Raw genomic sequence first — 24,500 nt, 5'->3', positions numbered from 1 at the left:
TAATAATGTTTGCATTCTTAAGGCAGTTTGTATGCTACACTTTACACCTGTTCAACATTAGCAGATCAGTATTGTTATTGTTACCAGGTTAGCATTATGACCTTAGACCTAACACTGGCTAGGCAGTAGGATCTTATTCAAACAACTCAGCTTTGGCCCATCTGTATGTGAGCTGAGGTACGTGAATGTGATCAATTTTCTTATGAAACTGGAGGAAACATTGATGTTTCCCTCAAACAGGGAATAGATTTGTGTGATCCGCATGGCTGCACGTTGGAGTCAAACATAAAACAGACTTGTAGCTGAAAGGTTTCTGTTTGTTGCAACAGGGGAGGGATCTGGAACTTTATAGAAAAACTTCAAGTTAGACTGGTTTGGGTTTTTATAATCTTAGGAGGATAAGGATTGTAATGGAATTCTTGACATGACAAGAAAATTATGCTGTGGTAACAAAATATGTAATTAAATTTAGATTAAATGTGCGTCTGCAGTGAAAACCATTGCAGAGTTGACATGTACTTGTAATCGTTGTTTCTTAGACAACAGCACAACAAAAGAAATTAAATTAACCATTTTAGATCCATAGGATGTTTTCAGATCGCCTTTATGTGTGCAGGTTATGTCTACCAGTGATTCAGATCTTTAAGCTGGAGGATGTATCCTTATTACTCTAATGATTACATGAATTTTCATTTTATATCATCAGCAGGTCAAAGATTTCAAGCCAAAATCATTATCTATTTGGTTTCTTGGCACATGCAGTAGTTTGGTGCTGGTATTCGTTGTGCCTAGTTACAAGCATTACTCTCAAACTGTAGATCTCATCCAAGCTTGCTATTATTTTTCAGCTGTCCCAACTCCATAACTTTACTTGCTTGTCGATTCAGACATCTGGAGTCAGTGTGTATTCAGAACTATAATGGCAGGAATATTACATTTACTATAAAAAGAACGAAGTAACTGACCATAAAACAGTTGATGCACAGAAACCATTACTGTAACTGCTCATATCCTGGAGATGGTGCTTGACGACTTGACCTCTCCTCTCCCCACCATTCAGGCTGTCTCTGTTTTTATTGCATGCTGCTCTTCTTCTGCGAGGGGTCTCAGAGTAGTCAGGATATCACAACAGGGTTTTGATCAGAGTGACATGTGGTCCTGGCTGGTGACTGAACCAGATTTCAGCTTGGCCTCAGGGAGCTTTTGTTTTATTAAGACTTGGCATTTCTTGTCTGATTTAGAAAGCACACAATTTTGTATTTTTGCATCATCTTATCTTTGCATATCTCTCATCACTGATCGATTTCTTGTTAATGACCCCATTAAGCCCCTTATATAGACAAATATTTTCCATAGTTTTAGAAAAACTTTGGTCTCACAAGGCAATAACAGACGTTTTTACAGACCTCCAACAGAGATTTAACATTTGAATTCAATTAGTTTCCCTCGTTATTATGAAATATTGATGTCACTGTCTGAGAAGACTTTAAGTATCTGTTTCACCTCAGTCTATTATCGAGTCTCATAAACCCGTGAGCAAACCAAACACAAAGCAAACCCCAAGCACTGCACAGGTGAGCGCAGGTCAGCGGGGGAGGGAGGAGGGTGGATGGAAAAACTACTGTAAAGAGCTTTCAGTGGTCATCAAGACTAGACAAGCATTTTTATAAATACAGACCATTTACATTTTTTTACTGTGGTGTGAGGACGTTGATGAGCTTCTAAAGTTTGTTTAGTTTCTTTTCGCACAGAGAAAGATCCGGAACCATCACTTTGACTGCACTTGTCTAGAACACGGTTCATTTTAACATGATGGTGCTACTACAATGCTGGCTGCTGTCCTCAACCTTGCAGAGTACACCTGGTAGCTGGGTTCAATTGGAATTTGTTTTGTTTGTTTGGGACATGACTGAGACAAGCACCTCCTCAAACATGCAGTTGCACAGACTAGTTCAATATTGATTTGTTTTTATTATTAGATGGCACATAAAACTATCTGCTCTGAGCAGTTTGCAGTGTGAAGCAATGTTGGTCTCAAGAAATCACCACACTCAGTTTGTTGTCTTGGAGCTTAGCTCAGGCTTATAAGAAAAACAACTTTCATTAAGGTTATTGTCTTTTTTTATGATACACATGTTCTGCTGCAAGTTTAATAAAAAAATAAAAAGTTTTATGTGTGTGGGCCTGCACTGGGGGTGTGATGGGGCTCTCTTCAGTCTCAGCTGGCATCTAAAGATTAAAATTGCCTAATTGGAGATAAGAGCCAATCTCAAACATTCACTAAATGTAAGAAAGTAGATAACCCAGGTGAACGGGCTCTCTACGGAGTGGCTTTGGTGCCAGCTCAAAATGCAAGACATGGTGATACGTCTAGCAGGCAAGCTTTTTCAACGGGTTTTGGGGTGACCCAACTAAGTGATACCCACTGAGCCAGAGCTAACCTTCCTCTGGATAAATCAAACGTACACTCAAATTAATAAAACAATGACAATCATTTAAAAAAAGCTGACAGACCTTTTCCTCTGTGTTTGGGCCAGTCGTCGACACATACATTGTAATTTAAGTAAATCAAACATTTGAAAGATTCTTACAAATGCCTTCCCGAGTGCAGAGTTTCAAAACTGAAGTTCATATTAAAATGGAGCGTTTAGGAAACGATGACGTCACAGCTTGTTTTGCACAGGCCCACTGCTTTGTGAGATGAGCATGCAACAGAAACAATAAGAAGTTCACTCAATAAGATCACTGTGCATTCTGATATTTGATGGATCATTCGTGTAGACGTCATCACCACCTAATGGCCCATCATGCTTGTTTGTAATTGATTTTTGTTTTTCACATCTGGACAGAAGGTCGTCTAGATGGAGATTTGTTTTAAATGGAAATTCTGTTCAAAAAAAATATCAGCAGTAGTCTAAACAAGGCCTTGCTCTAATCTCTGTGTCCTGGATTTTGATCAAAGAACATACATGTGTAATTCTTCATGTTTCACTTGTTTTGTACTCTTCACTGTCTCAAAATTCGGATTATGGTCATCCTCGAACCTTCCAGCTGTGAGCTCAGTGTGACCAGTGAGCTAGCTGTTGTATTGTTGCACACAATGGGAAACCTGCTACAGGCAGCTGCTGGCTCTGTGAGCAGGCATCTTCCCAGCCTACATGTAGATCCAGGAATCTGCAGGCTGGTTAGATGGTTGTCACATGTCTAGCAGTCTTCATCAATACTCAAACTGCGTGGCCTTCCTGGTGGACCATCTGGAGGTAGTGCTGATGTGATTACCCAATCTTTGGGTAAGGCAGAAGTTGTTGATTTCTCTTTCAAAACACTCTTTCCATATTATTTTTGAAGATGTGTTAATAATATGAATCAGGTTTCGCTGCTTCTTAACCTGAGTGCCAAAAAGTTGTCAATTCTCAACATATTTTTTCGGACTGTGCGATTTAACCAAAATGTCACACCGAGATAGCCAGTGGCCGGTGGCAATATGTTTTCGGGTGTCCGGCCTTCTGTCCGTACGTCCCATTCTTGTAAGCACGATATGTCATGAATGCTTTGAGGGAATTTCTGCAAATTTGAAGGATGTACTGATTCGATTTGGGTGGTCAAAGGTCAACGTCACCGTGACCTCACAAAGCACAGATTTTGCCTTTTGAAGGTGATGTCTCTGGAACGTAAGGAATCCTTTCACATTTGGCACAAACATTCACTTGGACTCGAGGATTCACTCACTTGATTGTGTCAAGGTCACAGTGAATGTCATATATTGGGACCGGTACAATCACTTGGATTCACTTATTCGATTTATGTGGTCTAAAGTCAAGATCTCGTTGGCCTCTTGAATGTGATATCTCAAGACTGCTTGAAGGAATTTCTTCAACTTGTGATCAATTGTCACTTGAACGCAAAGACCCAAGTGATTATGTTTCAGTGGTTAGGTTACAGGTTACAGTGGAAATGATCACGGATGTTTCCAGAAACTGCACTGGTTGGTAGAGGCATCAATCACAGTTTGGTGATTCTAGTTGATAGAGTCCTTGTCCTCTTTTGAATTAGTCCCCTCCGTGTTTGTTTGCCTTAATGCAATTTTCCTAACTTGGTCCGTGTTGCGTGGAAGAGGGTCAAATGCCATTCAAATTATGAAAAATATCACAGTTTAGAGTTTAATTTGTAGCACGGTTAAATACACAATATTGCACTGCCCCAATCATGTGTTATGATGCTAAGCTGAAGGGTCAGTAAGCAAAGAATTAGATTGATACAGATGAGAATCACACCATCAATAAAATGGTCTGTATTTACAGTATGTAGTGCTTTTCTTGTCTTAAACACCATTTGACCATTTTGACTAAATCATGAGATAGAGGTATTAGTCACTTACTTAATGTGTTGAACATATTTGATACAAGAACAACAGCAAAAAATAAAAAGATGCCAAAAAAGGTGTTGTGAAAATATCCTGTATATTATGCTGAGGTATATAACTGCCCCAGTCTGTGGTACTCTGTCATTAATGACAAACAGATTGTCTATTCTCTGTATTCCACAGAACATTTTAAGCCAATCCACAGAATTCCATGTTGCTTCCACCTCACACAGCTTGCCATGTCTCTTCTGTCACATCTGAATGTGTTGACACAGCTCGGAGAACACTGTGCCGCCTGTCCCAGAGGGTTCAGTCTGGATGCCGCTCACGTCTGCTCAGTTTTGATCACCATACCCAGCACCTCAAAACAAATTATACCTCACCCTGTCAAGTCTGCTACCGAACAAACTGTGTCTCCTCTAAACTGAGTCACAATGTGGTTTAGAGACGTGCTCAGAATATAAAACACCTTCTCATCTCTTCAATTACTCCCAAATGAGAGTTTGCAGACACTGAAGATGATGGTCTTATTCTGCTGACTTTTCTACGTGCTTCTAGCTGTGATCTTCATGACAAAGACTGAAAGGATTTTTGTACTGCTGCCAGCAAAGCTCTGAAGATGGCAGTTTGTACGTCATCATTCCACCTCTTTTGATGCAGACTTGAATATCTCAACAATGATGGGAGAGGTTTCTGTAGAGAAGTTTTTTTAGAGACCAATCATCACCAGAGGATGAATCCTACTGACTTTGGTGATACCAAGATGCTGTACCTAACTTCAGCATGACTTTGACATCAGTGTGAGATTTGTGGACACTTGTTGGCTGTTGCTGTGTAGCTTGGTACAAAAATTGTTGTTTTCAGATCAGTCAGTTTGTCTAATGCTATAGTTTAGAATCCAGTATTTGCTAAACTGAGGAGATATTCATCACCTTTAGCTGTACACATTGTTCAGTACCAATTAGCAGTAGCACATGTTAGAGTGCTGACATGCTAAATTGTCTTTATGTTCTAGTATTAAGAACTGAAAATTAGACATTCACTGTCCGGGGAGTAGAAGCATGCTTCCCAGGGAATGCTGAGAAATGTACTTGTTTATTACTCCAGCTTCTGTAAAGAGGCTTTTCAAATGACCATTAATGCTACGAGGAAAAACATACATGAACAGATGCAACCGAACTGCCTTTGTGTACAATCATTTATATTTATTAGTTGAGAATATATGATGAGATATTCTTAATATTCCAACTACCAGTAGATGTTAGCAGGTGTTAGTGTACCATCATTTATATTTGTGGATATTAGAAAAAATATCACACGAACTTTGCAGACACATGGAGTTTATGATTGACTTTCTTCAGGGCCATTACATACTCTGCATACTGCTGAATGTAAATCTACCACATGCTGCCAATTTTATGAATTCAGTTTCTTTATTAACGTTTTGGTTCGTATTCCCTTTCAATTTTTTCACTGCAAAGTATTTATTGAACAACTGGCACATTTCATCACTCGGAGGACACAGTTTGCGGCTTCTTTGTTAACTCTTTTTTTAAAGTATTTTCATGCAAACCTATGCAGACATGTTGTAGGTTCACTGAGTTCATTTAACACCCTCTAACACAGAAGCTCGGACACTGACAGGAGCACCAACCCACACATGAGATCTGACAGTTCCATTTAACCAGTCTGCACAGTGGCCAGCAGCACTCTCAGTCCTGCTGTGCGGGGCTGGCTGCCACTGTTGCAATCCAGGGAAAAATAATTACAGCTATTTTTCTTATTAAGTAATTCACAGCAGAATTTGTGACGCACTGTAGACTGTAGGATAATTGCAACCATTTCCTGTCGTAGTAGTTTAAGGTTGGCTCGGAGTAATAGTTGAAATGCATGTCTAATTTATGACAAATCTATCTGCAGGACTTTTGGGGGATTTACTCACATTCAAGAAACCTGCATATACAGGCATACCTTCTGAATTAGTGATCACTGCCAAGTTTGTGCATTTTCATTCACGTGGGATGACAAAAGAAAATTGCATATTTCAGTAGGGAATACAGATATCTGTTATATTTTGTATTACATGTACACTTAGTTAAAGGTCCAGTGTGTTAGATTTAGGTACAAAGGAACTATTTAATGTAGAATAATCCTCATGATGTTTTCACTAGTTCATTTCATCTAAATTGTATGAATTGTAGTTTTCTTTACCCCAGAAAAGTCCCTTTATATTTAAATACTTTATATTTATATTGAGGGGACCCTCTCTACGGAGGCCACCATGTTTTTGACATTAGTCCAGGCTGGACAAACTAAACACCTTTTGAGTTTTTATGACAACTGAAGCTACCACAGTTTCTTTTTCATGTTTGGAAGGAGAGGGTGAGGTGAGGGGTGTTCAGCTGCAAGATGCAATTTCAACACTAGATATCATCTGCTATGAAACCCAAGAGGATCAGTCCTATCAACTTCAGTGATTTCAACTTGGTTTTGAGTGAAAATAGTGAAGTGCCCTCCCTAAAGATGGCTATTTGGAATGGACTGTTTGCCCTGTGTTCATGCTCCACAGCCTACTTCAGAATTATTCCTTGTCATTAGTGAGTCCTCCTCAAACAGTTCTACTATGTACTGTCACTTTTTATTGTTTGTTCGCTGGACGTCTGTTAGGTAACCGACACAATATCCAGACCCAAGTTCAGATTTTCAAAACAAAATCTCTGTAATGCAGCTTGATACATGGCTTTCCATCAACAACACAAACTTTGTGCTTTTACCTCAAAGACAAATTTTGGAACCAGCAAGAACCCACTGCTGTCTGTGCCAGTTTATAAATAAATTAATTAAAGGCATCATAATGATCTGACAGCGATTTGTACCCATTACAAGTCTCTGCGGTTGTTTTTCCCCAAAGACATAGAAGAACTTGGCCCGAGAACTTACTAATTAATGTACACTGTAAATGTTGTTGTAGGTTGACGGGCCGAGTTGAGTTCAGAAAGTAAGCTAGAGTCATCCTCCCCTTCATCTACCTGCTTGTATATCTGCTTAATACCTCCCCCTCTCATCAGCTCATCTAAATCTGTGCCACTAAGCTGTCCCAACCATCAAACAGTTTATCACCACAGCACACAGATAAGGACAGTAATAGCTTTTATTAATTATGTGATCTCACTCAAGCTTGCTGCTTGAGTCATTGAAGTGCACAGCAGACAGCTAAGCCCCGTGTCGCTTTAGGAGAGGGGGATGTGTTCGTTGTAGTCACTGCTTTCCCCCAGGTTGTGTGCCGTCAAGATCTCTGCAGTATTCGGCTGTATTTTCTTTTAATAATTGGGGTTTTATTCCATCTAAAGAGAGAGCAGAAATGGGAGTAAGCAACTGTTTGTTACTTTGGTAGTTCAGGATTTACATTTTCATCTTCTGAAGCAGTAGAGAGAAGTACCAGGATACTGTTGAGACTCATGTTTTACGAATGTGATTCTTGGCAGCTGAGCCCCCCTGGTTTACTGGGGTGAACTTTTTATGTAAAATGATCATGCCTGAGGCTGTCTGAGGACAATCAGTCTGAATGTGCATTCAGAAATTAATGGACTTCATTCATAATGCATCATCATATGCGCATCCAGAGCCATTGTGATGGAGCTTAAATGTGAAGTCATGGAATAGGAAAGAGTGGTAAGAGCTCTCTTGTGATACTTTTTAATTTTCATTTTGGAATACAGAGTGAAGAGACACAGAGCCAGTTATCAAGTCGAGGTTTATTTACCTCAAGGGTAGTTGGAACCTGGCCTCTTTTTTTATTTCACAAATATCAGATCTATCATGTTTATGTAATATAATAAAAAGTTGCATCGCCACTGAGTCAAAAGAAATTGATGATCGTCATGTTGCTGCCATCATGAATTTTCCTGCATAAATGTTTCACATGAAGACTTCTACCAGCTCCAAGTGCATGAACCTTTCTATTCCTGTCAGATTTTTTATTGTAAAAATGTCTTTCATTGAGGGTTCATAAAAGCAATAAAACAGAACAGATTTGTGGATAAAAAAAAGAAAATTATTACATGTAGTGACTCTGTATGAATAAATCTGTGGAAGTTAGCACCATACTGAATTTAGTACAACCATTTATTAATACATCCTGTCCTTTATTTATACATTGATAGTGAGCATTATTTTAGGCTGGACAATCATAGGATTGAACTCCCTAAATTCTATTCTTAATCAACCATGTCTTATTTTAAGTAACTGTAGTTCCAGTTTATAGTTTTCATCCTGAATGACTTGATGCTACATAAGAGATGATCTGACTTTGCCTCCCACCCCCATGTCCTTCTGCAGTGTATCCTGTCCCAGCCCAAGTTCTGGGCGGTAGAAGTCACAGCGCTTTGCCTCAGGAGCAAACTGGAAAGAGGACGGTCTCGTTGTATTGAGAGATCCATGATGCAAACTCAGGTAAGGGCAGATGTTTATGGATTGGGTAGATGCTGTATTTCTAGATTCATTAAGAGCACAAGCATTGGCAGAACTGTAAACCTCTTTCCCATAACCTTTTCTTTTTTACACAATCTGCCTTTCCTACTTATGAATCAAAGGTCAACAAAAACATCAGTTTCTGGAAAACTTTATAACTACTCAGGGAAAACTAAAGGTGCACAGAGTGCAGACAGTGCTTTGGCTCATGAGCACCTACCTTCCGGGGAAATAATTTTTCAATGCTCTTGGAGAATTGCATTTTGGATCTGTGTTTATATGCCAGAAATTAAAGCTGAGTGTTACAGTTTTAGAGTTACAAATACATAAGATGGAAATGAGACCTGAGGTTCCAACTATAAGTTATAAAACAATCATTAATAACATTTCAAGTCTAACACAGGAAGGAGATCGTCCTCAGGCAGCAGGGGATAATTTGGGGGCTGCTATCGTGAAACAACAAAAACATAATTGTTGCACAATTCAGGTATTTGTGGAACCATTTCCGACTAAATTTACAGGTCACGATCATACATTATGACCAGAGACTTTCTCTTTGGTATTGTACATATGGAGATGCGCGGATCAGCTCTGACGACATCTGAATCCACACGTATGCTTGACTCATTCGCCCATCACCCACCCAAAGGAATTGCTTTCTCCAATTTAGCCAGCCCTACCTGCTTGAACATTTCTCTGAACTTCAGAAGGCTGCTGTTAATTCAATTCACATTTACTTTAAAGTTGTTGTTTGTTTGTTAAGAAATATAAATGGTAATAGGTATTTGCATAATCACCCTCTGGGGATATTTGGGGGCCACGGAATAATAACACGTGGGAACGAGGTATATAACTTGCAGCCACAAGATATGAATCTGTTCTTTACTAACAAGACCTGTGGAACTGAAGTGAAGAAGCCTCTTGGATGAAAGATAAAACATTTCACTTAATCACATGATGCAGCCTCTGTAATGAGATTTACTTTGACACACACTGTCTGCACTGACTCACTGCTGTGGTTTGCAATTACTAGTCAATATGCACACATGGACCCATTTTTGTGCCGTAATCGAATCTTGAGGCTAGTGAAGGTGGACACTTCTAGCGAGCACACAGTCATGTCAGACAGACAGGCAGCACCTCCCAGCTCCTGTCCCAGTTATGCTGATTTTTCTTCTCTTGTGTGGAGCTGAGTGGTGATGAACAAAGGACTAAACTGCCAGTGCCTTCAGTTTACAGCTAATTAGCCAAAAGACAAAAACAAATTTAACTTGTGTCTTGCTAATGTACACATATGAGCTACTACTGTATGTACTGTACTTAAAAGAAGACACTACAGGTGAATACAGTCAAATTTGTATCTAATGATGTCATCACAATCACAACCCTGCTATGCAAATGAGGTGTTAGCTAATTAAAATGCACCAATTGGCACTGCAGGTGAAAAGGATAAAAAAGAAAGAACTAAATCATCACCACAGAACTTCTCCAGTTAATAACTTACACAGCAAGACAGTATTTCCCCCTGAAATGTTGTTTAAATATGCAGATTAGCTTGTTTGGTGAATTGAGGGGAATTCTACTGATGCAGACAGAGGGTAACTGAGGGTAAAACAAACACATATATCATATAGCTAGTCAACAAATGTCATGTTTTCTCATTACATTGAATGACTACCTTTCTTGCATTTATTCTCAAAATCATTCCCAGAATACCGTTTGACTACAAGCTGAAGCTTTATTAAAGTTCTGTGTACTGGTAGCCGTGCGTCACACGCAATGACTAATCTTATATACGCAGGACATTTTTTCTGCGTGGGTGTTTAAGCCCTGACTCCACAGAACAAGTCTACTCGTGAGTACATTCACAAAGAGCAGCGGAGCTCGACTCCACTCACAGTGCCAGTGAGTTATTGAGTAACCTTGTTCTTTTTCAAAACAACCCTGAGCACAAACAAAACCATTAATTCGCCACAGCTCCAATTGTTATTTTGGATGTTGATCAATAACATCCTTGGAAGGAGCACAGATGGCAATTTGGAGTTACAGTATGAAAATTGAAGAAGTTAGGAGACTCCGACATCTGGCTGGAAGACTGAAAGAAATAAAACATGTTTTTTTTTTCCTCCAAATATTTTCCAGCTTGATGCCGAGTTCTGGAGAGTTAAGTTGTAAGCACTAAATGTCATTTCCTTAGTTATACTTTATGTAGTTGGAGAGATTTCTTCGAAATGGTCCATGTTTATTTAAAAAATCAGCCACACTCCATCATTCTTTTCTCTATACAAAAAGCATAGAACTATTTCAAAACATTATAAATAATAAACACTGCATCTACTGTGATAGATAATTAAAATATGTGGTGAGTATTTTCAGCATTTTCAGGTTTTTTCAATTTCAGCCCCAAAATTAAAACTACTCTGTTTGTTATGAAGCTGCAGTCTACATCTGTATTCTACATTTGAAAAGCCTTGATACTAAAATATTGTTTTTCCATTACTTCTTTCTCATTTTTTCCTGGTAATGTCTTGGAAACACATAGATATGGACTAACTAAAGACTTATTATGAATTCCAGGGGTCCACACTTACGTTCGTTTATAAAATAAATGTAGGTGCACAGCTTTTAAAGAAATAGGCTATAATGAATTTCTGTTTTTACAAAAAGAAAAACAAAGTATTTTCATATGATGCAAACTGACTGAACTAGGGCATTATTGAATAATTTGAAGGTATGTGATTGGGTTTACTTTAGGTTAAGAGTACAAAACTGTTGTCATTTTATTCACTGTGCCTGTAGCTAAAGTCTGCAAACGAGTTGAGGGAGAACAGAATTTATACTGAGAGAAACATTTATAGATACATAGATGAAAGCAACCTAAATGTTTTGTAACCCAAGTGTATCTGTGAGAGATACCCCAGTGTTTTTATATTTGTACGCTCTGATGCAAGTACGAGCAAAAAGCTCACCATGTCAACTCCTGAAATCTTTTTATATGTTTAGAAGAAGCCATTCATTTCCTATGATCTAAATAATGAAATTGAAATTGACTCAAATAAATATTTTTTTTTAGGTTTAGACTTATAAGATGAGATAAGAGAATCCTTTATTAGCCCCACAACAGGGGAATTTGCAACGTTACAGCATCAAGAGGGCAGTCAAGAATAAGCATCTGTAAAATAATAATACTTATAATTTAGGGAGATATCGAAAATATAAATGAGTAAAAACTCATATATGAAGTGTAAACAGAATATGTACAGTGTGAACATATGTAGAGTGAAATGGATTGCACACAAGCCATTGAATTTCCCAGTTGCAACGTGAACCTGAGTTTAGGTGCAGAAGGTGCGTGTGGTCTAATGAGAGCTGAGCTGGTTGTTCAGTCTTACTGCTGCAGGAACGACCTGCGATGCTGTGATGGTGTCCTGCAGGGGGTGGGACTGGTTGTCCATCAGAGACGACAGCTTTGCCATCATCCTCCTCTTTCCACCACCTCCACTGGGTTAATGGGGCTGGCCCTCCTAATCAGTCTGTCCGGTCTCCTCCTTTCAGCAGCGTATCAGCGAATTACTGTTGTAACCGGCTGCCACTAGGGAGGCACCATCTTCAATTATTATTAAACCTACTTTGCTCCTGTGACCTTCATCAGGCAAAACGATTTACAAACACCCTCGCACAAAGAACTGTGATTATAATATTTCAACTCTAAACTTAGCTCATAAAAATAGAATAAACACAGACACGTATTGACATTATGAAACCTGGCGCTCGCAGAACATTATACTTAACTTAACAATAGAAACAGTTACCATTAAATGGAGCCATACCAAATGTTCATGGTGAAAATGTGCAGCGACAGAGATTATTTTAACAAGACTAATACATTTTGAGTTGGTATGTTATTAGTAGGCACTTACTTTGCATATTTATTTATATATTGTCCCTTGGCCCTTTTCAATAGTTACAGATCATCAAGACAACAAATGACACCCCCATCCAGTCTGTGAGACAGCAAGGCGTATTATTAGAACTCTGTGCTTAGTAAATTTGTGGCCTTTTTATTTTATATAATTTGAATTTTTGATGATATTTATAAAATGATTTCCTCTTGTTATCAAAGAGATTGTCAAATAATGTCCCTATTGATTTCTGTGTGCTGTCTTTGGTAAGAATTCTATACTATTTTTATTTGAATGAACTATTTGACACTAATTCATATGTATATGAATGGCAACAGTCGGAGATATTGAGATGCATATTATGGGGTCTTCATCTTTTCTTCATAATATGTAATGACAAGTGAATAGTAATCTGTAATTGATGGACAGTGAGTGGGGTGGGGATATGCCTATTACATTACTCCTGAGTTTGTTGTATGAATACATCTTTCTGCAAAAAAAACACCTAGCAACTAATGTAGCAACTTTTTGGACACGTGTTAGCTACTTTCCATCCAGAAGAGAATCTCCAGTAATGTCCTTGTGAGAAACCATTGAGACAAAATAGTAAATCCCAGTGAATAATCCTTAGTGTCTCCTGTTTCATTTTGTGATGGAGGCTTTTACATCACACAGCAGTCAAACATATACAAGATAAACCAAGACTTTTGGGTAAACATGTATATTTCATCATATTAATGTGATATATATGGAATGTGGCAGGTATGAGCATGTGACTTCCTGAAGAGGGAAAGGAACCACAAGACGGAAGCTCTACTGATGAGCTGTTTACAATTATTATTGTCCTATATGTGTGAAAGAATGTGTTGCACTTACTTATTACTACACAGTAATAGATGAGAAGCTGTGGGTGATTTGACAAATCAAGCTCAGAGGAGTCTGCTGAATCTTCCCGGTTATCGTCTATTTAGAACCGACCCACCATCCGTAGAACCTGTTACTAGCTCAGAGCCAGGTCACAGAATATATCAGACAGCAGTGCCAGTTGATATGTGGGAATGGTATTGTATCTGCTGTACTCACATCTCAGTTAAGTTTCAGAGACTGAATCTGCTGTAAACAAAATCTCAGTGTGGTGAAATACAGTGTTAGTCTGAAGAACACAGTAGATCTTGTGACAGACGCAGCTGCAGACGTTCATCTTCTCTTTTCCTTCTCCAGGCTTTAGTGGACCACTTTGAAGACAAGAAGTGTCCCGTGACTGAGCGGCTCAAAATCTTCTACTGCTGCCAAGCCCCGCCCAGATGGGCTGTCCAGGTATCAAACCATTTCTCTTCAGAAACACATTCCATTCCATTCTTAATCTGAACAAAGTTACTTAGTGCTTAATAAACCAAATGGTAACAAACTAGCACTGGATTCACTTAACTCTGAATATAAGAGATGGTGGAATACATTTTTCAAGATCTCGCATCGCATTCACAGTCTATTCACCTCTGGATCTTATTTGTATGTTTTTTATAATTTGTAGCATGAATCAGATAGATCTTATTTCACAGGTATTTGGTTATAAACCAGAATTCAACTTTTGACTTATTAGTAGCTCGAGATGAAAAGTGATTATAATTCGTCCTTTGGGAAAATGAATGCATCAAATGGAAATGTTGTGGCGGCAGAACAGAAAGTGTGAGGATTCAGAAAATCAGATGAATTTATCCTCAGTGGTGAGTGGCCATGAGTCAACTGACTGAGTTACTGTAGTGATTTGATTCTTGTCTTTTGACAAGAGACGCTATGGTCTTGTTTTCACTCGTCATGACTTTGGCAGCAGAACATGTCACAGCAGCCTTCAGAAACTCCTGCAGCTTAAACTGGACTAAACAAACACTTGTAAAGCTGATTAACTCTGACAGACTCACTGTGGACGGATATGAAAACACTTGCTTGTGTAGCAGCATTGTGTACTTAAGTCTTTTTTTTATTAAAAACTAAGCTTAATTTATTTTTAGCAACACCCTAATCTTACCCACTCATCAGGTCAGAATTTCTCATTGGCCAACATGTCAATAACACTGGCAATAAAATGTAATGATAAAAGAAAACATTTAGTCTATTTAGACACTACCCCTAGGCTGAGAGGTAGATCGGTCGTCCTCCAACCAGAGGGTCGGCAGTTCAATCCCAGCCTTCCCCATCTGCATGACTTCTGACATCTGTCTTCTTGGGCAAGATGTTGATCCCGGAGTGGCCCCTTATAGAATAAGTGCTGCCCCCCAGTATGTGTGAATGGGTGAATTGCAAAACTGAACTGTAAAGTGCTTTGAGTGGTTAAAAGAACTAGAAAAGCTCTATATAGAAGAAGAAGAAGAAGAAGAGATACTTTATTTATCCCTCAAGGGTAAATTCTTTTTACACTCATTTTTGACATGCATTTTAACCCCTGAAACACAACCACACACACACAAAGGGCTCATAGACATGCAATGTGGAGAGAGATAGATACAGACCATTTCCCATTTTTGATAGTGACGAATAGTAAGTCCTCCGATTTATTTGTTGGCTCTTTGTCAAGCAGGCAAGTTCACATCGCTCTAAAGATCTTTAAGGTTTTCCCTCTTTGTGTAGAATGTATAGAATAAATCAGTGTGTCATTCTCTGCCACTATATATCTGCACTGTTAATGGAACTGCACCTCACTTTGGAACCTCAGTGGCTGTCTCATAATTCTCCAGTTGAGTTGTTTTCCACTGACTTGCTTGATGGTCTGAAATAAAGGACACATAATATTTTTCAATTAATAAACAGATGTCCAGACAGTTATAAATCACACTTTTAAGTTATTTATAAAAGAAGTGACGCTTCGTTCACTGTTTCACAGCCTGTCAAGCGTTCCAGTGTAGCACAGCATCATTAACAGTGATAACAATGACAGATTTACCACAGGAACTACATGGTCACGTCTAAAACAACAGCTCCTTGATTTCATGTAGACGTAGAAGAACGTCTAAAAGAAAACAGGTGTCAGTTGAAAGTCAGCGTCCTCACCAGTAGGTGAGCTGTGTGCTCTTTCAAAGTCCAATCACAGTTATCAATTACTATAGTTTGCAGGACTTTGAAGCCCATCAAACTTGTGTCTCTAGAGTATATCTAGTAAATTGTGGAGTTTGCAGATGGTGTGATGTTTGCGTCCAGAATTTGCTGGTATTTAATGAAAACCATTTTCCCACTACCAGCAGATGCATCAGGGTTGTTGATCTTATTCTGGGTCTGACACTGAGCTTTGTGGTGAAGATGCAGGACAGGGTTTTTGCTCTATCAAAGTCTTATTATTGCAGTTGTGACTGCACAGTAGAACAGGCCCCCACCCCCACCCTTCAGTCTCCCAAATCTTCCTGAAAGTCTTTTGCTGTCAAACAGTTGATCTGATTTTGCTTTCCAGCAAAACCAAGAGCAAGTGCTTCCTTCAATCCTGTTCATTCTTTGGTAAGGCAATGTAAAAAAGTCGTAGCTGTCCAAACTGTTTAAATGCAGATTGCCTCTGTTACTATTGTATTGCTGTTTGTTCTCTGCACAACATTTAAATGTGTAGACAGATCCATAGCCTGACAGACCTGCTGTGACTAGGTAACAGGCTGTAAGCTTTGATTGGACAATCACTGTTCGAACAGTCAGTCTCATTCTGACCTGCTTTCAGTAAGAAAATGTTCATCTTAGAATTTAGCGTAGAAGATGACAACCCCGAATCAACGTGGGGAAAATAAGATAGATAAATGTCTCACAGAGGGTGTACAATACTACCTTTACGACATTTTGTGACACAATTGCTGAGCCGAGAAGCATCATAAGATCTATAATAAAGCCCAGGATCTTGTGTAGAATAAAATGGAAAGAGCAGCACGAGTAGAATAAGCAGTAATAGCAAGATTTAGATGTGTCCAAGAGATTGAAGGAGGGGGAGTACTAGAAAGCTGGGGAGGAGACATCAGCCAGGCAGCATGTAATAACTGATAACAGCAATAAAGCTAGAATTGAAGAGTACCTATTGCTGCCTGGGGACTTGAAAGTGGGTTGAGGTGGAGGATTGCAGCAGCACTGTGATGCATTTCCTCCTCACAGGAGAACCATTCCCAACATTAACAAAGCACTGAAGGCCTTTTTATGGCTGGGGTGTGTAGTATCTTTGTTAGGACCATTTTGAGCCTTCAACCTACAGAGTGAGGACATTTTGGGAAAGTGAGGACATTTTGTCCGCTCCTCACTTTCTGACCCACTTTTAATGACCTGTTTCAGTGTTAAGACTTGGTTTTAGGGTTAGAATTAGGTGTGGGTTAGTTATTTAGTTGTGAGGGTTAAGGTTAGAGTAAGGGGCTGGGGAATGCATTGTGCCGATGAGCGTCCTCACTAAGATAGATGTATAAACGTGTGTGTGTGTGTGTTGTGCATTGTTCTCATGAGAAACTATTTATTTCTCACACCTTTGGAGTGAGGGCATTTTTACACATTTCAGTCCAATAACTACACATCAAGCGCAGTATATTTTCCATTACTGCTGACCATTTTCTAATGTCGTAAACTTTTTACGATCGATTTCCCACCTTCAGGCACCCTTTGCTTTTCATTCATTTCACAGTAATCTAAAAACCAACTGTCAAACTGTAGAGCGTCGACCATTACTATTTAGCCTTTCTAGTGACATGGCTCCAGGGACAGCACGGTTAGTTGGTCCAGATTGAAATATCCCAACAAACATTGGCTGGACTGAAATAAAATGTTTACAGACATTCATGGTACCCAGAGGACAATCCCAATCAATTTGGTGACATCCTCATGACTAATATTCTAGTGCCATCAGCAGGTAAGTCTTTCTCTTACTTAGGTAAAAAAAAATTTTTTAATTCAGTGTAGATGCCTCAATGCCTTTGGTAAAGATATTCTCGGTACCTCTACAATGTATCCCAGTGACCTTGGTCTTTGTCTTTTCATTGTGAGCCTCTGTGGTCTCTTTCATTGCAGAAACAGCTGGCCAGCCTGCTGACGGACCTCGGCTGCACCAGTTCAGCTCTGCTTATGTATGAAAAGCTGGAGCTCTGGGAGGACGCCATTATCTGCTATGAGAGGCTGGGCCAACATGGGAAGGTATACCACACACACTCAGACATCTGAGGTCAAATGAACCTCATTCATATATAGTATTTGAATTTTCTAAAAACACTCTTCAGTCGGTGGCTCTCCGAACGATTCTTGCCACTGTTCAGAAGCTGCATTCAGAAACTCACAGGTTTCTACAGGATTGTGTCTTTGAACTTGGTTCTTCAGTGAAGATTGTCGGTGCACGTTGCTTCATATTAGTTTCTGCATGTGGAGATGCAGGGAGAACTTAAACATCGTACTGATCAACATTGTTCTAAATCTGAAAGCAAACAATAATGAACAACACATAGTGCTAATACTACTGATGCTTTATGTTGTGCTACCATTTAACTGTTAAGTATTGAAACACACCTACTCATGGCTTAAAGTAACCACACATCCAGTAAAATACTAACATATGTATATCAGCTGGAATTAGTAGTTGCATCTGTATCCATCTATTTACATATAGTAGTGCACACATCACTCAGAGACATTAGAGGACATTTCATTTACTAACTTTGATTTCCTGGAGACTTACCTTAAATTTAAAACATGTCCTCACTTTAAAATGTAATGATGTCATGGGGACTGTGTAAACAGATTTAGGTCCCCAAAACATGAGTGGTACCTGGACCACACACACACACACACACACACACACACACACACACACACACACACTTGGATTTCTATTTTGTTGGCACTCTTGCTGTCTTCTTCAAGATGACATTTAAGCTGAGGGATCATTTAGTACTTAGATGATGTTGTTTACACACACACACACACACACACACACACACACACAAACACACAAACACAGTGTAGTTAATCTGGCACTTGACATGGGCATAATAGGATAATCAGAATTCCCACACTTAAAATGCAAATCCATAGGTGAAGGCTGGAAAATAGATCATACATTGGTTAATCACTGGGTTACAAACATCCAACACAACACTGATATTACTGTATAAATGATTGTTGTCTCAACAATCTGCCTGTTTCTCTCCATTTGGGGTATCAAGCTTCCACATGTTTTCCTGCCATACTGCCACACATTGGGGGTCTGACTCTGGTCCCATCTGTCACACACTTAAGCCTTACGTCATCAGAACAACATCAACTGCAATACATAACCCAACCTTATCCTGAGGCCAAAGTGTTGGACTCTCTCCATCCTCGGACTGCACCAAGAGATAGGCGCCATCTCAAACACAATTGACCCACCACAAGACGGAACCTCGGTGTTGCCCAACACCATCTGAGAACAGGCTTTATATCATGACAACAATACAATACAATTCATGCTCTGATTGCACAAGGAAATTCTACTCTTGTAGATTTTTTTGATTATATGTTTTTGTTAAACATTATTTGGTGTGTATTGTTTATTGGCCACTCATGTGTCTGTAGACACTGCCAGCGGGAATTAACTTTCTCTGCTTCTTTGTTTTCCTCAAGTATAAACATTCCTGCTTTATAGAGAACAGAGTAGGAAGAGAACAGTCAGGGGATAGTCCTCCACAGTAAATAAAACCCATTCAGTGACACATATTTATGAAGTAAAACTTGACTCATGTGGTGTGAACATAGAAACTGTAGCAATGTGGTTCCTCGCGGTATTTGAGGGGTACAGTCTACCAGAGACCAGTCACTCGCTGAATGGTTGGTCAAGTGAGTCAGATAAGTGCTCACTAAAAGCCTCAGACTGATGTTTTCCTCTGGGAACGTTGGGGCAACTAGTTTCGAATTCTAGGTTCAGCGACTGTGAAAAAAAAAGCCCAAACAGAAAACAGTTTGTTTTGTTTTTTTCACAGTGGTCTAGCATTTCTATGAGGAGATGTTACTGTTGAATTTGTCAAAGTGCTGTGGAATATAAATAAGAAATTTGGAAAAGGTTACTGAGTTTTTAACTCCTATCGACCGTCCTTGTGTTAAACCACTTATCCCTTTGGTTCGTGGGGGAGCTGGAGCCAATCTCTGCCCTCATTCACACCTATGGGCCATTTAGAATTGCTGATTAACCTGACCTGCATGTGTTTGGACTGTGGGAGGAAACCCACGCAGACTCAGAGAGAAGATGCAAACTCTACAAGAAAGCCCTGGCTGGTCCGCAGGCTTGAACCCAGAGGTTTCTTACTGTGCTGCAATATTGCTAACCACACTTTCATTTATTTTTCATGAAGAAACATCTTTTGGTCAGTTGTCAGAAAGTGTGCAGAAACAGTGTACGGCCAAACACCCTTCACAGGTGATCATGTATCTTATGGAGCCCCCATTGTCTGCTTATCCCAACTGACATCCATGCACACGTGCACAGGAAGTTCATGTGTTAGTGCAAAGTAAGAAATATAATGTTGGAATAAATGAAATATGTGCAGCATATAAAACAGTAAAAAGCTAAAAAATCAACTGCAACAGGGACAATACATTGCATAGAACATTCTGTTTTGGTTTTGTTGTGGCAGTATTCTCTCTCTCTCTTGCAGCTCATCTCTGTTGTAAGGAGCTCAGTGAATCTTAATTGAAATCTATACTCAGTGTCCACTTTTTCAGGGCCCCAAAGCACCTGCTCCTTAATTGAAATATATAACCAACCAATTTTGGGTTTGGTTAGAATTGAAAGTTTGAACTATATACAATTTCAAAAAACATACATATATATTTTGCTCTTCATATCCAAACATTCCCACTCACAGACAAAAAAAATGGGACTGGACAAATTACCATCCAGACAAAAGTGAACATCAAAATCTACGACCAATGTTTTATTACTCACATCATCCTTATGCAGACCGATATTACACAAATGTAAAATTTATATTTTTAACATTCATAGGCACAGTCAATATGCATACACTATATGGCAATCAATATAACAAATGCAAGTCCGTGGACTACTGCAGGCCAGTATTCAATTTCAATTTCAATAACAGCCTTCATTGACATGACATTCACATGTGTTGCAAAAGCACAAATACCGTATTAAATCAAAGAAATTCAATCAAATTTTATTTGTAGCTCATATTCACAAATTTTTCTCATAGGGCTTTAACAAGGTGTGACATCCTCTGTCCTTAACCCTCAACAAAAGTTCAAATGACCTATACCAATGGTCAATAAGATAAAACAATGAATGGAATAGATAGTATACATAGTATAAGAAAACAAGCAAATATTAATAAGCAAAGTGAGATGGTGGCTCTGAGTTGAATATCATACAATGTATGTTTATACATTTTCATCTGTGTCCAAGTAAATTGTTAGTTTGCTTGTATTTATATACAGCTTTTCTAGTCTTGATGACCACTCAAAGCTCTCAAGTCTTTGTGTCTTTTGTTGTGCTAAGATGAAGGGTGTGGCTGTGGGTGGCAAGATGAGTTTCAGAGAGGATTCCCTTGACTATCTCTGTGTTTGGACACCAAAGCTTGGCCACCTCTTACTTTTCTCATCAATGAGGTTTCCGTTTGAGTCGGTCAGTCGCACAATACCAGCTTTTCCAGTAGGACCATCTGGTTTGATTGGGCCATCTGAGGGTGTAGGGTGGCTGCTGAAGTTTGGCAGTTCTGTTTTTTTGGGGGGGAGTCATCCTGCTGGGTGAACTGTGTGTTGACCATGTTCTGTCCTCTCAACGAGTCTGAGCCTATGTTCATTAAAAGCATTCGATACTTTGTCCCTCTGCTGGAGTTGTAGAGCTACAAATTGAATAAACATACTGCTCACCAGCTACCTCGGTCTGCATACAAACACACTCAATAACAACAGACACTACTTGTGAGTGGAGGCTCGGTACGTAGTCCTCAGTGAGAAACCTGCAGGCTGACAGGCCTCCGTTAGTCAATTCCAGCTTGTTTTATCCAATTCAATTACCCAGGTGCTTTTGGATAATGATAAAAGTCTCCTGCTCCCCTCTTGTCCTAAACCATGTGGTGCAGTAGTCCCAGCCAACAGTCCATGTTATGTAGTCACTGGGGTCCAAAATAACAAGGCAACAAGGCAATCCATTTATTTGAAGTGCTTTGGTCTCAGTCCAATGCTGCTTCTCTTTTCTCGCCCAGACTGCTCCTCTCCTGCTTTCCTCTGACACAGCGACATTGTCTCATAGTAAGGCAGCGTGGCCTATAAACAAGATACAAGATAATGCATTTAACTCTTTCAAATATAATTGTAATTTTTTAGAATATAGGACAAGGTTGTGAATATCCCTTGTACATTTCAAGGTCTTCTGCACAAATTAACTACCAGTAGTTGGTAAGTTAATGTTAATAATGACGACATTGATATAACAAAATCTAAAAAATTGAAAATCCTTCTCAGGCTTGATTTAAATTACCTTTATCATTATTACTTTATATTATTGTATTACTGTGAAACACATTAAAAGCTGCTGAAATCTAGATTATTTAGATTTGTTCTATTATTTAGCCAGACTTTTATACTTAATGCATCTTTTATTCTGTTATTTATTTCAATAAATGGAAAAATACAACTTGATCGATTACAGTGGGGCTGTACCTAAATAAACATTTCCCCAGTCCAATCAGATTTGGAGGTTCAATTAGATTTTTTAAAATTTAAAAATAACAGTGGGTGAAGCAATTAACACAATGTTAAAAATATCTTGTGCCACAGTAAACTTATCATGTCACTACATCATGCCTCTATTGCTGTCTCCTAAACATGGTTGTAGCTCATTTATGATCAGTATGTTAACTTAAACTTCCCCTTTTTCATTACTGTCTACATCATGCCGTCCAGGTTTAATTTGTACAGGGACATTCACACTACTTGATATGCTTCACAGACTCACATCAGAAATCATAATCAAAGCAGACTTTCATCTTGCCTACATCCATTCAGAATAAGATGTTCTAACACACTGTGAACTTTGAATGTAGCCAAAACAGATATTACTTTTTTTGTTAATAGTGTAGTTGTAACTCAAATAGAAAGTGATGACCCTAACAGTTTTGTTTGTACGTATAACTCTACTACTTCAGCAGTGCCAGCAAGACTGGAGCGATGTGTGGTTAAATATATTCAGCACACAGTGGAGAATAGAAGCTTTATGTGTTAATTACAGGATCCTGTATCTGGATCAACCTGTTCAGAGTTGTATAGTTGAGATAAGAATGATGGAGTTTCTTGTTTCCAGGGGCGATAGGGTCATGATGTCCCATTGTAAGCCTCCCTGACAGGAGGATTCAGCAAAGGAAACTCTTAAGTGAAACTAAAGCTCTCCTCAGAGGACCTCAAGTTTTCAGCGATTAAACGGGAACACCTCACAGTCCAAATCAATATGAGGCCATTTAGAAAGTGTGAGTCTCAGCTTTTCCAAGCAGAATCTGAAGTAGCAAGTGGAATGGTGAGGTGGAACAAATAGATATGTCCACATTATTTGACTGCGTACTTGAAACAAAATCTTTTCTTTCTTTTTTTTACCAAATCTTTTGTGTTGCACCTCACTTTCTACCCATTACTTTGTTGAGTTTAGTTCTGTCTTTATTGTTCACTGTTCTGTCGTCTCCTCCTCTACTTCATCCTGCTCTCCTCTGCCATCCATTTTGCCAGGCCGAGGAGCTCGTTCGCAGGGAGTTGGAGAAGAAGGAGACGCCCAGTCTGTATTGCCTTCTGGGAGACATCTTGAGGGACCATCAGTACTACGATCGTGCATGGGAGCTGTCGCGCAGGCGCAGTGCCAGAGCCATGCGATCTAAAGCCCTGCTACACCTCCGCAGCAAGGAGTTCCAGCAGTGCGCTGACTGCTTTGAGCAGTCACTGAAGATCAACACCATGCAGGTACAAGTAAAGCGCTGGCACTGCTGGGAATGCGTGATTACATGTGTTTACTGTTTTGCTTAAACGCTTGAAGTAAATTAAAGATTAAAAAGAGAGTAGAGATCTGGTTCTACAGTCTCTAAATGTTAGGTTCAATGGCCTGCAGGCTTATGTACCAAATTGATCAAACTCTAGTGAAGGCATAGAAATCCATCCTCCCTTTTCCCGCCTCCCCTCTCCCTCCCATCCTTCCCTTACTTCCTTCTTTTCCATGACTGTTATTCTGGCGTACGCTGCTTTGATATCAGACTACATCCTCTAGCTCCTTGTAGAGGATGCCGAGGTATTCCCAGGCCAAATCGATGTGTAATCCCATCTGTGTGTTCTACCCAGGGAGTCTCTGCACCTTTGTCTTCCAATGCCAACATTATATTGGGTTGTGGCATTTAGCAAATATTAGCACGCTAACACCATATAGATTCAACAGGTGTGAAATGTTAACATTGTCTCGCCTGTATGTGGGTCTTGTGAGAATTCAAAAAATCTGTTTCTTCATCTTACACCAGAAACAACAAACCGTGCATAGATTCAATACTTGTATTTATATTCACTTGTATTCGTGTGTATGTGTTTGGACAGCTTGGCGTGTGGTTTTCCCTTGGTTGTGCCTACTTTACTCTGGAGGGCTATGACGGAGCTGCCAGGGCTTTCCAAAGGTGTGTGGGACTGGAGCCAGATGTAAGTTCCTACAACCAACACACACACAGAATACAATTAAACATCATAACATGGAAAAGTGCAAGCAAGACAAAATAACAATTTAATATCTTTGAATTGAATTCTCCAAAGCTGCC

General features: G+C 39.3%; 1 protein-coding gene across 1 annotated transcript in view; it reads left to right on the top strand.

Moving 5' to 3' along the window:
* ttc27 (tetratricopeptide repeat domain 27) overlaps window positions 1-24,500 on the top strand; it is a 65,879-nt gene that overhangs the window by 26,783 nt on the left and 14,596 nt on the right. The window contains exons 10-14 of the mRNA XM_020097564.2: window positions 8,702-8,815; window positions 13,957-14,052; window positions 17,749-17,871; window positions 23,440-23,667; window positions 24,286-24,384. Of these exons, the coding sequence (XP_019953123.2) occupies window positions 8,702-8,815; window positions 13,957-14,052; window positions 17,749-17,871; window positions 23,440-23,667; window positions 24,286-24,384 (660 nt within the window). The remainder of the gene's footprint in view (window positions 1-8,701; window positions 8,816-13,956; window positions 14,053-17,748; window positions 17,872-23,439; window positions 23,668-24,285; window positions 24,385-24,500) is intronic.

The sequence above is a fragment of the Paralichthys olivaceus genome, chromosome 14 (assembly GCF_024713975.1).
Source record: "Paralichthys olivaceus isolate ysfri-2021 chromosome 14, ASM2471397v2, whole genome shotgun sequence".
NCBI classification, from domain to species: Eukaryota; Metazoa; Chordata; class Actinopteri; order Pleuronectiformes; family Paralichthyidae; genus Paralichthys; species Paralichthys olivaceus.
The sequence above is the reverse complement of the archived record's forward strand: the minus strand, read 5'-3'. Positions and strand labels throughout refer to the sequence as shown.